This window comes from Aulonocara sp. 'chitande type north' Nkhata Bay, linkage group LG4 (assembly GCF_057382095.1).
Source record: "Aulonocara sp. 'chitande type north' Nkhata Bay isolate Kocher_YH1m ecotype deep benthic linkage group LG4, A_spYH_male_GT1.1, whole genome shotgun sequence".
NCBI lineage: Eukaryota > Metazoa > Chordata > Actinopteri > Cichliformes > Cichlidae > Aulonocara > Aulonocara sp. 'chitande type north' Nkhata Bay.
The window spans coordinates 35,516,900-35,532,478 of NC_141347.1; the positions used below are offsets into that span (position 1 = coordinate 35,516,900).

Consider the following 15,579-nt stretch of genomic DNA (forward strand, 5'->3'; position numbering starts at 1 on the left):
CCTCACATACAAGCTCTTAAATAATCAGGCCCCATCTTATCTTAATGACCTTGTAGTACCATATCACCCTATTAGAGCACTTCGCTCTCGCTCTGCAGGCCTACTTGTTGTTCCTAGAGTATTTAAAAGTAGAATGGGAGGGAGAGCCTTCAGTTTTCAGGCTTCTCTTCTGTGGAACCAGCTTCCAGTTTGGATTCGGGAGACAGAAACTATCTCTACTTTCAAGATTAGGCTTAAAAATTTCCTTTTTGCTAAAGCATATAATTAGGGCTGGACCAGGTGACCCTGAATCCTCCCTTAGTTATGCTGCAATAGACGTAGGCTGCCGGGGGATTCCCATGATGCATTGAGTTTTTCCTTTCCAGTCACCTTTCTCACTCACTATGTATTAACAGACCTCTCTGCATTGAATCATATCTGTTATTAACCTCTGTCTCTCTTCCACAACATGTCTTTATCCTGTCTTCCTTCTCTCACCCCAACCGGTCGCAGCAGATGGCCCCGCCCCTCCCTGAGCCTGGTTCTGCTGGAGGTTTCTTCCTGTTAAAAGGGAGTTTTTCCTTCCCACTGTTGCCAAAGTGCTTGCTCATAGGGGGTCATACTATTGTTGGGCTTTTCTCTGTATCTGCTGTACAATATAAAGCGCCTTGAGGCAACTTTTATTGTGATTTGGCGCTATATAAACAAAACTGAATTGAATTTTCAAAAAATATTTGATAAATTACTCTTAATTACATTTAATTGACCCAACAAACGTTCAAAAAAAGGGCACACTGCCCAACCAGCAGCAATAAGGCTTCCTGTACGGGAACCACAAACTGAAACACAGATACGAGTTCTCAGTTCTTGGTGTCAGTCAGGATGATGTTGGCTGTGACAAACATGAGGCTGAAGGCAGCCCACAGCAAAACGAACCACACCCAGAAGCTGTGGCGGAAGGGTGACCGGTGCTTGTTGATGGCATCTCTGCCCATCACAGGCTCCAGGTGGCGCCTGGCGTAAAAGACAAGGAAGGCTGGGACAATGTACTGGATCCCTGTACCGGCATAGGACCCTGTGATTCCCACCAAGGATTCCAAGTTGTGTGTACAGAAGGCAACCACGATGGGGGGCACGAGTGTAATGAGGGGAAATACCACTCGGTCCACCACCCACGGGTAGGTACCTCCGTCTCGGTGGAACAGGGTCTTCCAGTTGTTTCGAAGCGTGACGGCGATGATGGGGAAGTTGGTGCTGATGGTGAAGACGGGGAACAAGCCGAGGAAGTAGCGCAGCACCGGGATGTCTAAGACGTCGCAGTTGTCTGTGAAGTTCAGGGTGTACATGTCGTAGAGCAGCGAGCTATCGAAGCAGAAGATGGCGGTGAATGAGAGGAGCACGTAGAAGCCGAGGATGAGGATGTAGTCGAAAAGCACCAGCGAGCCGACGCGCTTCTTGTTAGAGATGGGCGTCACCAGGGACGGCAGTGAGTGTTGGCACATGAAGGAGTAGACGCACACCCCGAACAGGTTGGGGACCCCAGACAAGGAGGCGACAGGTGGGTGTCCCGCGCCGTGGTCTTTTCCGATGCGAATTACTGCCAAGATGATCATCATGGTGAAAGCTGGAGGGACAAAAACAAAACAGGAAATAGATTTTAAAAACCCACTGATGGCAGAAAAGCTATAATATTATTGTACATTTGACCATCCTGGTAGAAAGGAGAACTATTCTGCTCATTTTCAGCTCCACTTTATTTTTCTTGAGTAGCTATGAAAGAAGTTAAAGTTCAAAACAAGCCTGCTTTCTTCCAACTGACTGCACCCCACAAACAGAGGATTTAAATCAGCAGGCCAGTGGGGCGTCAGCACCGTGTGCCTCAAATGACCCCCAAAGACCAATGGGTGATTCCTCGGCAACCTCCAGTCAGTAGGGAAAGATGTGTATTCCTCAACCAGTTGGTGAGTGCTTGTTGAGTTTGCGGACTGAAATCTGTTGCCGAGAGGATCCTCCACCAAAAACCTCCCTGTGTTTGCTTTGGCTGCTAACAGATATCTGAGGTTCCCACAGTTTACACGAAAGACCCTGACGAGCAAACACTTGCCAACTAACCACCGAACAGTAGCGCACCATATGGCATTTTTGAAAAGGCCCAGCTTTTATTTTGACAGTGAACAGTCTCCATTTCCAGTTTGCATAACACTTTTCACAGTTTTACTGCTTTTACTAAGAAGGCCTAGTTGGCAAATTCAATTAAGTTCAGTTTTATTTATACACACCGCCAAATGACAACAACAGTTGCCTTAAGGCGCTTTATAGTGTAAGGTAAAAACCCTACAATAATACAAAGAAAACAGAAAATCTCAACAATCATATGACCCACGTATGAGCAAGTGCTTTGGCAACAGCAGTAAGGAAAAACTTCCATTTAACAGGAAGAAACCTCCAGCACAGGGATCCCCAACGCCAGGCCTCAAGGGCCTGCAGCGTTAGATGTGTCCTTGAACCAACAGCTGATTCAAATGGCTAAATTTCCTCCTCAACATGTCGTGAAGTTCTCCAGAGGTCTGCTAATGAACTCATCATTTGATTCAGGTGTGCAGACCCAGTGTGAGATCTAAAACCTGCAGGCCTGGAGTCGGAGACCCCTGCTCTAGCAGAACAAGGCTCAGGGAGGGATGGCCGCCTGCCTTGACTGATTTGGGTGGGGGTGGATAGGGGTTGGTGGGTGGGTTGGTTGACACACAAATATTTGCAGACAAGTTGGAGTCCTCAATGCAACTTGCGGGTGACTGTAGACATCTGCAAAGAACTTAATCATAGGGAGGTTTTCAGTAGTACCCATATAACTCTGTGCAACTAAGTAGTAACAGGAAGCACTTGGCAACAGGAAAATACCCGTTTTCCCTTAGTGATCGGTGGTTACTATGGGGTGCTTGACCGGTCTCTATGGTTGTGTGACTGCAGCCTCAGCGTGGTGGCTGACAGGAGTAAAAGGGAAATGTTGACCATTACACTAAATGAATCATTTCTCTGGGTTTAAATACAGAAATGTAAGTCAAATTAATCAAATAAGCATCTTACATCTATATTAGAAACTATATAGTTCTTGCAGATTATATTTTTTGAAGATGTTTAACTTCAAACTTCTGCAAACTATTACAGTAAATGTACTTTTTACACATTTTCAATTAAGCTATTTTAAAGATATCATGATCTGGTCATCTGGCCTTCAGTGTTGCGCAACTGCAGCTCAAAAAAAATCTAATTTAGTTAAATATCAGTAACATCACTCTAACATTAGTTACTAACATCCACAGGGTTAAATCTTGTAATCTTCCAAGTGTTATCAAAGGTATTTAGATTGAATCTTGTGTTTGTGAGTGCAGGACTGCGTTAGTGTGAGGGAGCTGAACTTCCTGTACATTATTTATCAACTTTACAAATAACAAATAAAAGAGATGATAAATAGTAAAGAGGGAGGGTTTAAGACAGCGTTTTTCTGATGGTCTCACTTGATTTTAATGTTCTTGTAAAACAGCAAAGTGTACCCAATAAGTATTATTTTGGTTTAAATCCAGGCTTTACAGCGTCAGTTTAATTCAACTTTTTTAAATGAAGTATTTGGTGCATATAATCCACTCAACTCCAAACTGGTTATCAGATTATTATTATTATATAAAAATAAAATATAAACATGAAAATATCAGAAATAATTGTCTCTCCACCTTTTTTGTGCTTTTATTTTGAATTAAACTGGGCTTCCAAAACATGCCATACATAAAGTTGAAGGTGCATTTGACTGATTTCTATAGTTATAGAGTGAATTCTCTCAAAAGATCAACGAGGTGAAAACCTGATATGGTGACCACATTGTAGTCCGGTCTCAGTTCTCTCAGAGTTTAACCTCATGTGGATAAAGATGGCAGTGCTGAACTGCCTTCCAGCTGTTTGTTCCAGAAACATCAGGCGTAAAAAACAAACCAGCGGTCGTTTCACGGCCCAGTATAAAACCGTCCTGCGGTTCCCACTGCAGCTCCAATTGATTTCAGGAGGCGCATCGTTGGCAGCTGTGTCTAAAGGAGACTCCTGAGAGCCGCATGCAGTCCTGTTACAGGCTAACGGTCATGTGGCCCAGCAAGCCATCTCTCCTCACACTCACACACACACACACACACACACACACACACACACACACACACACAATCAACCCGTGACACCAGGAGTTAGTCATAGCCCAGGCCAGGAGCCAGCTCCTCAGCTTTCATTATCAGCTGTCCTTTAAACACTCGGTGACATTTAGGAAGTGTCACTCGGACCATTATATGCCTCATATCTGCAGTAAAATAATTCTATACCTTAAACTCTGACATCACTCTATAAGACTGAGACTCACGCTGTCTTTGATGGGAATATCTAACATCTGCAGACCAAACTGTAGGGATGCAATATGCCACAAGGCAAGCTTTGTTCATCTACACTGTACAAGAGGCAAAATAACTGCTGACCAAAGAAGAACCAGGAAAAAAAGCTCATTTTGCCTTTGTTTTAGTGTTTCAGTGTTTCAGTGTGGATGTAGAGCTTTACAAAAGAGTAATCTGATCTCTGAAAAAGAATATTCACTTTTATTCACTTGCTTAAATTTACCTGCATGGATAACGAACGAAATCAGCACTGATTTCAGTATAACTTGGTATATATTTTATATCGTGCACAATTTTAAAAAAGGCAACGACACGACACTGCAAGCTCATAAGGTACCGACTCATCTATCACAAAGCAGCGACACTTTAAAGCGCGCCGTCCTTTATCGTCTGTTTTACTCAGAAAGTGAAGATCATTTAACAGAGAAACATGGCGCTCATCAGAAGCGTTTTTACTGAGGTCATACGTCAAAGGAGAAGTGAGCTAATTTTGTCATAGACCTCGATTCAAACAGACTTCTTTGTAGAACCAGAAAGGTCGCCCCCTACTGGCCACGTCAAAAGAAAGCAACTCCATTAGACCCAGAAGCTGTGTCCATCGTTTAGCTTTCTCCAAAACTCGGGCCATTGTCTCCAGAGGCTAAACTCATGGGATTATAACTGATGGGCCGCCTGATTGAACACTTGCTGAAAATGTAGCCGTGTCAGGAAAACACAACACAGCTACATTTCGCACCCTTGTTTCACGCTTGCCTTGAATTTCACATGTAAGCACAAACTCTGTAAAACCTGTTTCACGACTGTTCAATATTGAATGCATCTTTGGCTTAGGCCCAATGTAATCTGTGGCTCCGGGGAAAGCTCTGCGACTCCCCGCTACAACCTCAACCCTCTTACACAGAGATGTCAAACGAATGGGCAACACACCAGCTTTCAAGGACGATGACACGCAAAAAAGTCCCTTAATTTATCTGTGCTGTATAGATAGATCTTTCTGAATTGCTCCTCTTCCTACAAAACATCTGCAATGTGTGAAAGAGTCATTGCCAAAACCATCTGTCTGCCCCCTTTGCTCCGCCTGTTTTCTTTCTCCTTCAAACTCTCATCTTTTTCCGCCTTTCTGTCTGCACGAAGCTATGTGTGAAATAGCTGGCAACTAAACCCGTCTGCCTGCGGTACACCAGGGAGACGAAGGTGCAGGGGAAGAGAAAGAAGGCTTTTCTCCATCTTTCTCCAACACTCACAGGCTGCACAGGAAGGAAACTAGCAAGGGGCTTTTAATTAAGAGTGCCTCAGGGTGGTTGGGCATGGTTACATTACCTAAAGCACCTTTTTCCAAGTCTGGCCAAGATTAAGATGCTGCAGGAGAGCCTGCAAGGACAACGGGGCTGGTTGTACTGGGAAGCTCCCAGTCAAATCTTATTGAAGCTTAAAAATGAAATATAACTCCAAATGCTTTTAAATTGAAAAGAATCGATTGGAAAACATTTCTTTGGCCCACAATTAGAACGTTTTTATGCTGATCAGAGACAAAGCACTCATTTATCCCACTAAAGTCACAGGAACCAACTCATTATAATTCAAAGTAACTGAAAGTCAATCAGATGGTAGAGAGGAGCTGAGCACTAGATTGAAGCCTTTCATAATGTGCTCATTTGTCACCGGCCCTCGCCTGCATAATGCTACACGAGGTGGGCAAATCACGTCCGGCCGTGACAATTTTATCGCGCTCATTGCACCTATAAGCCATGAATCTCAATGCTGGAGTACTGTACAGCCGTGAAATGGAAGCATATTAGCTTTGATCACCTTAACTGAGTGTAGAAGTTTATTTACATAGTAAATTCAGTAAGGCCTCATAATTCTCTGGACTGACGTAAGAGACGAGCATAAGGGGCATTCATTACTCCTTAAAAGGCATTATTCAGTGACAAATTACAGAGAGCCGGGTAGTGCGTACACACGACGTCTTCTTGTAGCCATTAATGCTCCTGTCTTCTTCTGTGGTTTTTATTTGCTCACCGGAAACATTTCACACATAAATCTCAAATGATTTCAGGAGAATTAGACCCAAAGATAATTTTACCAAGTATGTGAGCGAGTAAAGGCGTAGATGTTTAAACTAAACAGTATTATTTTAGTGCTCTATTGTAGTCTTAGCCAATTCTAAAACCTAAAAATGCCAAACCAGTTAACTGACCTGTAAATTAGGTGTCACAAACATCGATGTAGTCCTCACTTGCTAGTATACACAACAGGAAATGCTGTGCGCCCTGCTGAAATGACTCCTTTTGGTTTAGGTGATGGATTGAGTGTGCAAAAGGCACTGGAGCTGTTAATGCTACTATTCGCACGTTGATGCAATCTGACATCTCATGGACTTCATCATAGGAGTGACTAATGTCTGATCTGACTGTATACTTGCATATCTACCAGTCATCAGCCATCTTTGGCCTGTGGGAGCTTATTTGGGCAGTTATACTGAAATCACAGGTTATAAATGTTTGAAATTAAACTTTCACAATCACCTTCATGGACTGGATTTCAGTGCCACGTCTGTGCAGTGCACATGTGGAAGCGTGAAAACAACACCCATCTTTCAAAGCCCCTGCACAACATACCATCACAGACAGGATGAGCCATTACCCCTGCACCTACCCGTCGAGATATGCTAATTCAATGCGCCTTCACATAGACACACTGAGCCCAACCAATACTCTCCACCGCACTTGACGTGCGACAACAGGAGCTGAGTAAATTGAGCAGCCACGTATCCCAATCCCCACGACTAGGCCCGTCCATCTCTTTGAGCCAGTGATTTATATTACCTGGATGGGAACGCCATTGACCTTGTGAGGAATGCTTCAACTTAACGACCCTCCAGAGCAAGCTCGTACGGCTGTGTTGTCTCTAGTAGCAAACATAGCAGACGCGGTTAGAGCCAAGGCTGGCAGACTCTCTCAATGCTCCAAGAAGTCATCGACTGCCTTGAGAGAAAGACTCCCAGATGCTATCGGAGAAGAGATGGGAATCCTGGACTCAATCAATGAGGAGAAAATGGTAGAAGGTGAGAGGTGATCAATCTCATGTGCAGTGGTGCACAGGAAAGCTGAAAGTTGGGAGGCCCTGCTCTTTGAATGGAACAACGCGAGTACTTAAGTGTGAGCAATTCACTGATGACTGCAGGAAGGTCAAGGACTTCTGCGCTGTGCTTTGATGCTTAAAAAAGCAGCCGTGCTGAAGAGGAAATGCTGCGCGCTCGAATGTAACACGAGGTTCTGGTGATGCTGCTTGTTTTCTTGTCACGTTGGCCAATTTAAGCATCCCCCCCCTGGCAGTTTTAACGCACAGCAATCTTGCCATCCCTAATTAAGAGAGGTACTCCTTGAGCACTCTTGGATAATCTCTGCAGTAATTAGTAGCTCCGGCTCTTTGCCCAGGTCTCACCAGGGTTTCAGGAATTCTCACTGTGCCGAGCCTCCATCACGTCAAGCCTATCAGGAACAGAGGTAGCGAGCTGCTGGGGCTGTTGAATTACTCGTATTTGTTGGGTGATAAGTGGCTTCCTCGCCTCCTAACGTGCTCTGTGATGTTGGATAGGGCTTTCTGTATACATGGCACAAAGCAGCGCAGCAGTTGGCTGCACCGTTTAGCACCCCATGCTGCAGCTGAGGTTCACAGACACGAGCCAGCCAAACCTCTGTTTCACTGATTTAAATGCTTTGATAAAGATGCAAAATTTCATTTTATTTATATAGCAACAACTCGCAACATCAGTCGCCTCAAGGTGCTTTATAAAAAGGAAACAAACAATGTAAAGAAGTGGTTTATTCTTCATTTAAAAAAAGGTTAGGACTAAAAAAATAACATTTCTCTGGCTCATTCTACTTTCTCAAAAGAAATTATTAGATTTTTATACTTATTCTATACTATGACTTAAATATGTTGATTTTAAATGACTGTGATGCTTTTTTAAATTGTCCGTGTCTAAAGTAACTTATAAAATAGACTGTCAGGACTTTCCCAGTAAAATGGTTTCCAGGGGAAGAACTACGAATAAATGTTAAACATCACGAGTTTAACATGCAGTCATGTGTCATCTTCGAAACAACTCTGGTGCATCAATAAAGTGATAAAACGGCAATCAGAGGAAGTCCGTCTGCTATCAGTTTGCAACTGAAAGGGGCCAAACTGGTAATGACATGCGAACTGTGATAGCACAGCAATTAGCTGTGACACATCAGGGAAAATCTGCATGAACAGATATTAACTCGCATTAAGAGCCCAGCCAATTGTCAGAGTTTTGAAAAAACAAAAGCACAGCTCCTGTAGGACAGCAATCAACCACAAAATGAAAAAGGTGCTCAGATTATTAATAAACAGAATAAAACCAGTTCAGTCGAGTTGCAAAAAGACATCGCAGAGTGCGAAAAATTCAGCAAAGTTTTATCTCCTAGCTCAACACAAACTCAATGTTTGGGAAAAATCCATGGTGGATTTTATACTGACGTTTAGCTGCTACGTTGGATATGAAGCACTTAATACAGTGTAACTAATGAAGCCCCTCTTACCAAACAGGAATTTGAGCATCAGGGGAAGAGCACAGTCAAACTGTCATCATATTCATGGAAGGATCTCTCCTCTGGAAAATGTTAGCTAAGGGGCAGGGATAGCTCAGTAGGTAAAGTGGTCGCCCCATGATCGGAAGGTCGGCGGTTCGAATCCACTTAACGGCTACCCTGAGGTACCCCTGAGCAAGGTACCGTCCCTACACACTGCTCCCCGGGCGCCTGCTTAGTGGGCTGCCCACTGCTTCACTGAGTGAATGGGTCAAATGCAGAGAAAAACAAGTAATTTCCCCATGGGGATCAATAAAGTATCTATTATTAATGCAAGTATCCATGTTAATATATGAAAAATATAGACAAGGTCTGTTAATTGACCCTCAATGCTGGTCTATAAACTCCACGAAGCATTTTCATGTTATTTTACCAGCTAATGTTACAAACTAACCATCACCAGATTCCTGCAGTGTAGCTAGGTTACAGCTACCTGCTTGCTAACATTGTACATCCTGCTATTAGCTGCTTTGTCATGTCCAACCCAACTTTCTGTAAGTATACAGTATATATACTGGTTTCCCAGTTGTTACCCAGCAGTGAGTGCGTGCAGTGGACAGTGTCAGCCGTTTACATTTTAATCAATGTTTTTAAAAAAGCCTACAAAACATAATTCTAATATTACGCCTAATTAAGGTCAAATGTCAAATAAATGACGACCACAATGCTAAGTGGATTAAGCATTAACGATTTTTTAAACAAATGGCTGAAACTGCAGCATTACATTTTAATCACTTTAATCAAATCTTTCTGTGTAATGACACCGCCTCTGAGGTAAACAAAGACCTGAGGTCAGTGTCTCTAATTAAAAGCTTAGCTAGTGGATACAGTTGTATTGGATCGTGATTCCTGAACCACCTCAAAACCATCTCTGCAGAAAATCAAAGTGGCCATCACACAAAGGAACATCAGTGCTAAGCAGCGAAGCCAAGCAGGCAGTAAAAACACTGAAAGTGGTCGTGATCATGTAAATGTTTAGACGCAAAAAAAGAAAAGGTTCTTTGCTCCTGACAGCACAAATGTCACTGAAAGCCAGAACAGGACTGATGCTCATCAGCTGGTCTTGAAATGTAATTTTTCAGGACCTCTGAACTGTGATTCTGGCTGCTGCTCACTTCATTAAGACCGGCTCATAATTCACCCCTCGCTCTGAATGAGCAGAACCTTTCCAGTCAACAAGCCACCAGAGTCCCCCTGACCTTCAAAAACAATATCTCAATCCCATGGCCATTTAAAATGGCAGTGGGCAGCTGTGAGCATCCCTGCGGGGAGTTTCTTGGCTCTTTACATTATGTTGTTGTAAACTAAGAACATTAGATGGATGGAGAGACCTGCGGCTCGCTGAAACTTACAGCATTTGACTTACAGCAAAAGCTATTTATGAAAGATGAACTCAGGACAAAATCTTAAAGATTTAAAGTGTTTTAAATGAATTACACTGAAATCAAAAAGTACTATTTTACTGGACAAACTAAAGTCACTCCATCGCAGCCATATCCTGCTGCCAGCCAGTCAAGCTAGAGTGTAAATCTATGTTTTCATTTTTCCCAATAATGGGAGATGGGAGTTTCCTGATCGAGGACTGTTTCAGCCACAAACATCGAGTACAAATGTTTAAAGGCTTTCCTGCTAAGTAAGTCTGATGGCTGTTTTTAGGAGCCCTGAGATCCACATGGCACCGACCTACTGATAAACTCAGACAGCAGCCCCTCTACACATCTATCCACACGTCTCAGGAGAGATGGCTGGCAGTAATGAATACTTATTTACTGAGCGGACAGGCTGTTAACTTTTTCCCTTTGTCTCATATGACTCAATAACAATTAGAGAAGCTGTGTACTCCTGTAAGTGTTTGGAAAGTGTCCTTCTGGAGCACCAGTAATGATCCACTCTGCTGACAGCGGGCAGGAAGAGGCCGGCTGCAACAGGTTACAGCAATGTCTGCCTTTACCTTATATTTATTAAGATTAATGTGGAAAAAAACAACAAAAATAAGGTGAAGACACTCCAACTACATCTAACTGCAGCTACAACGCATCGTGTATACATAACACTGAATATTCATATACAAGCTGTGCACTGTGGTTCCTTCTCTGTCTCCTTGTCCTTCACCAACATGTGAGGTACTTCTGCTGTGAGACACGTTATCGCAGAGATGCAGATGGCCCTGATGACGTCCTTTATTAGTCACTATAAAGCATTAATTTAGATTTATATGGCACCGCTGCAAACAAGGTGACTAAATGACTGCAGCTAGGAATTCTGGGTTGTATAAAAGGTGTCGCGCTGACCCAGGCTAATGGCGACTCTGCTGAATATCCCAGCATGTCACCGACAGCCGAGCAGCAGGCAGGTACACCATCACTCATGTTTGGTGTAAAAATCGGGGCTCTCTGGACAACGAGGTGACTACAGTTGAGTGGCAACAACTGTGACAAGGCCGGAGCCGAGGGTGGCGGGCGGGGCACCGACGCACCGGCCAGCTGCTACCCCTGACATCAAACGCACCCCGTCCTCGCTCAGGGCAGCACATGTGACTGCAGGTGCATCCGGGGACTGGTGAGTAATGGTCAGGAGGGGAGGCAGGGTCTCCTGTCTCATGTGGTCAGTGTCAGCGCCTTCAAATAAAGCGGATACCAACACCCAGGGACACAATATAAAAAACAACTACACAACATACATTTTCCAGATGGTAGAATTACAAAATATGGGGCTACGAGTACGAGCGCCCCAGCTCGCAAACAAGCTTCTTATCGTTCATTTGTTCATATTCTGCATGCAGCCTATTTGCTCCAGCACATTGACTCGTCCTCAAGACGCAGCTCATGCAGAAATACTCCAACAAGCAATCTAAAACTCAGACTGTCTTTACACACTGGGAAGGCTGCTTGCTGCTCTGCACCAAAAACAAAGATGCACAACTGGACAGAGCAAAGAAAAGGATCCAGGCCGATAATAAGGATCGATGGTGTGATGGATAAAGTAGGCCGCGACGAGGGCCAAGACATCTGTGCACAGGTCAGCACTTGGACTCGGAGTGTTACAGAAGGTTATTAAGTCCTCATTTTAACGTGTAACAAAGTGGAAACTGCTGGATGTAAAACAGGACGTGAAAGTCGACACGAAACACAAAAATGTTTTGAAACAGCGCCAACGCTTTAGCTGTCGTCTCTCGTAAAGAGGTCGACTTGCTTCTGGATTGTTGTGGAGCGCTTTTATGTCCGAGAACAGTACTGACCTTTACAGACACTGACTGAATGTGTGCTGTTTGTGTAGTTGACTAAATGTATGCCACTGACAGAGCTGCTTGGTGTGAATGTCACTACAGGAGAAGTGTTAATTGATCATAGAAGATAATTTCCAGACGAAAGGAAAGACTGGGAATTTTGATATGCTTCACTAGTTAAATGTGCTGCAGGACTGTATATGTTCAGCTGATAACCGGCCTCTTCCCCCAGTGTATCCGTCTGTTTATAGCTTTGAAGGGTTTTTAACTTTTAGCAGGTCGTATATTTATCCCATACTGGTAATATGGGCAGCTGAGAGGCCCGTGCAGCTATATTTAACTACTAACTACTACATTTTTATCCCTCTAAGAGCCGGTCAATGACATGATCACTTTACTAGTGAATAATTCATTCACTCTAATGTTCAGTAATCAGCTAGCCTGATCTATTTCAGCTGCTTCAGCCCAGCAAGGTGACGCAGAAATTCATCCACAGGACGAGAGACTCACTGGAGACGCAGCTGATTTTGATGCTCACGTTCAGAGAGAATTATTTAATAGTTAGTTTAATAAGCACGTCTGCTTCTCTTCTCTGCCAAAACTCGACCTAAAGTACAGCAGACCAAGAACAAAATAAGTACGACAAGTTTATCTTTGGCTTTTATCAACAACTTCAACGTAATTTTGATGGTTTACCCCCGCCCTACAAGAAAAACAGGCTGGTTTTTCTTTTTTAACGATTTGCTGTTCCAGTATCTTCGCTTGTCCACTGGAGCCGTTTTAAATCATTATCCCGTGTTGTTTGGAGCCCTGCAAAAGTGACACGTCCAATCAATTGCAGAGCCAGGGGACGCTGAGACGAGGAAGAGGGAAGGATGCAGCTAAAACCCGCGTGTTATTTAGTCAGACGATGGACAGAGCGCGAACGCTGTTGTGTCTGCGTGCGTTTACGTGAGCGAGCGTGCGGCCGTACGGGGGCGGCGGGACTGCCGTGATTCAGTGGTGTTGTGATTTTAACAGTGGACCCAGGACGGGCGGTTTATTTTCATCCGTCGCCATGTGAGTGACGGTCCAATCAAGCTTGGGACGGGCTGTCAAGCCTGTCAGGCTGAGGAATGAGAGGAGATGGGAGTCAAAGACACAGAGCAGGACCAAACCATGATGGACGGACCTTAAACGCAGCAGCCACACAGGCAGGTGAAGGCAGGAGGGAGGGATGAAAGAAACTCTGAGGGAGACGCCGATAAAATGGAAATATGCGTGTGTGGAAAAAGAGGCTGCAGAAATGGAGAGGTCACAGAAAGCGAGGGGAGAAAATAGTGAAAAGAAAAACAGCACGTTACGAGGGAATACTGCAGGAATGTTTTCTTACCAATCCATCGCATGAGTGAGGTGAGAATCTGGAGATACTTTGTCTTCTGGGCGTTGAAGAAGGTGAACGGGCCCAACAAAACAGTGAACACGCTCTGTGGGAACAGCAAATGGGAAAGCACATTTAGCTAGCTGAAGAAGGCACATTAATTAATGAAGAAGTGCTTTACATTTCTTAATTAGGTCAGAAATCAATCACAGTCATGTAAAAGCTGCCTTTGAGTGCTTCACTGTGAACCATAAGAGATGAAAAATACAGAGAATGTAGACAGAAGCACTTTTTATTAACCTCCAAAATTGGGAAAATCGCCACAGAAAAACCACCAATGCAAACTAAAACGGCCCATTACAGTAAAATTGCTCAATAAAAATAAATATGTCAGAGGAAAAAATGAAATGACTCAGAAAAGTAACAAAAGCTCAATAAACTAGAAAAAATACATCAATAAGGAAAGTGTTTTTATAAAAAAATACAATTGTTCTAATGAAAGTGTCCAATATATTGTGCAGAGTAACACAAACAGTGCAGGATCCTGAAACTAAACCAAGAGATTAACAGCAAAGTCACGTTTCCTGCGTTACATGAATAATAACCTGTCAGTCAATCTGTTAAATGAAAGAAAACTTCCAACGTGACGTTCTGCTCGTCTGTATTACTGGATCGGACTGTGAAGCTACTGTAAAGTATCTCTTGTGTTCTTACACTGGGCCACAGTTCACCTTCTGTCTGATATAGGTCGTTTTAGCCCCTCCCCCTTTAATCAACAATATTCTGATCGGCTGTCACTCATCAACATGTTTGGGCTTCTCTGCTCACAGGAATTACCTGCGCATACACTGACCCCGTTATTTGAAACTGTGGCCACCATTATAACGAGACATGTCAGGGGTTTCTTGTGTATGAAAAGCAAAAATACACTTTTAATTTTCAAATGACCAAAAAGAACTATCTCCCCATTTTAAGCCAGAAAAATATCTCATATAACAACAGACAGGAACGAAAACACAAAACTGGAAAAACACTTTCTGGCTTCAGCATCGCAGCTTTTCCCAACTCCTGAGTTGGACTGATCCTGCAGACTTTAGCCAGCAACTCTTTTTTTGTCTTGCAGTTGTGACACTGACATGCAATTCTGAAACGCTATCGAAGACGCAACGTTCCTCAAGTGCTGTCAAAATCCCATCAGCGCTCTCAAAGATGGGTGAAAAGATGAAGAGGTGGCCCAATCCATAGTACAACAAAAATTTCAAATCCTCCCAGGCCACAGCTCTGATAGCCTATCAGATACTTTCTTTATCAAGAGCTGCAATCAGACGCAGCTCAGCTACTGTAGCTCCATTCCCATCAGCTCCCATCAGCTCCCATCACTCCCTCTCCCCCACGCCTGCAAACGTATTCCCTTCATCCGTCTCTTCCATATCCCCGCTCTCTGACACTCTCAGGTCTGACTGCACAGTTTGAGTGGCATGTGATCTCCGAGGCAGTCGCTTGTGTGCTTTTTCATCTGAAGAGCAGCCTGCAGGCTTTCAAAGAGAGGACCTCGCCCTCCCATCAAACGCATGAGGACAGACACACACTGACACACACCTCTGCAAGAGCGCAGGATTTCAGCCCAGCAATGGAGGTGCACAAACAGGCTGCTTAACACCTTCCAAAGTACTTGAAAAATAAAAAGAATGAGGCGAATTTAGCACTTTTAAAATTTTGATGAAGAAAACACCGAGTGCCACCAGTGTATCCCTGAACGAGGACTTCAATGGCACAAAATCAAATAATACCAGAGTTTGTATAAAAGGGTGGGTGGATGGTAACACAAAGGTGCTTTTATAATGTTTGAAGACATCGATGGAACTGCTACAAATGGGTTTCTCGTTTTTTCTTTTTAAATTTTCAGACCTTTACTGTCCCCGAACGATGGGTAATAATGACTTCAGTGCTATTCTTTTACAGCAACACAAG

General features: G+C 43.6%; 1 protein-coding gene across 2 annotated transcripts in view; it reads right to left on the reverse strand.

The window, feature by feature from the left end:
• Positions 1 to 643: 643 nt before the first annotated feature.
• Positions 644 to 15,579, reverse strand: part of slc38a12 (solute carrier family 38 member 12) — a 75,652-nt gene continuing 60,716 nt past the window's right edge. For both annotated transcript variants that reach the window (XM_086290149.1, XM_086290148.1), the window contains exons 9-10: positions 13,621 to 13,714; positions 644 to 1,603 (exon numbers count right to left, since the gene is read on the reverse strand). In XM_086290149.1, coding sequence (XP_086146275.1) covers positions 840 to 1,603; positions 13,621 to 13,714 — 858 coding nt within the window. In that variant the 3' untranslated portion in view covers positions 644 to 839. The remainder of the gene's footprint in view (positions 1,604 to 13,620; positions 13,715 to 15,579) is intronic.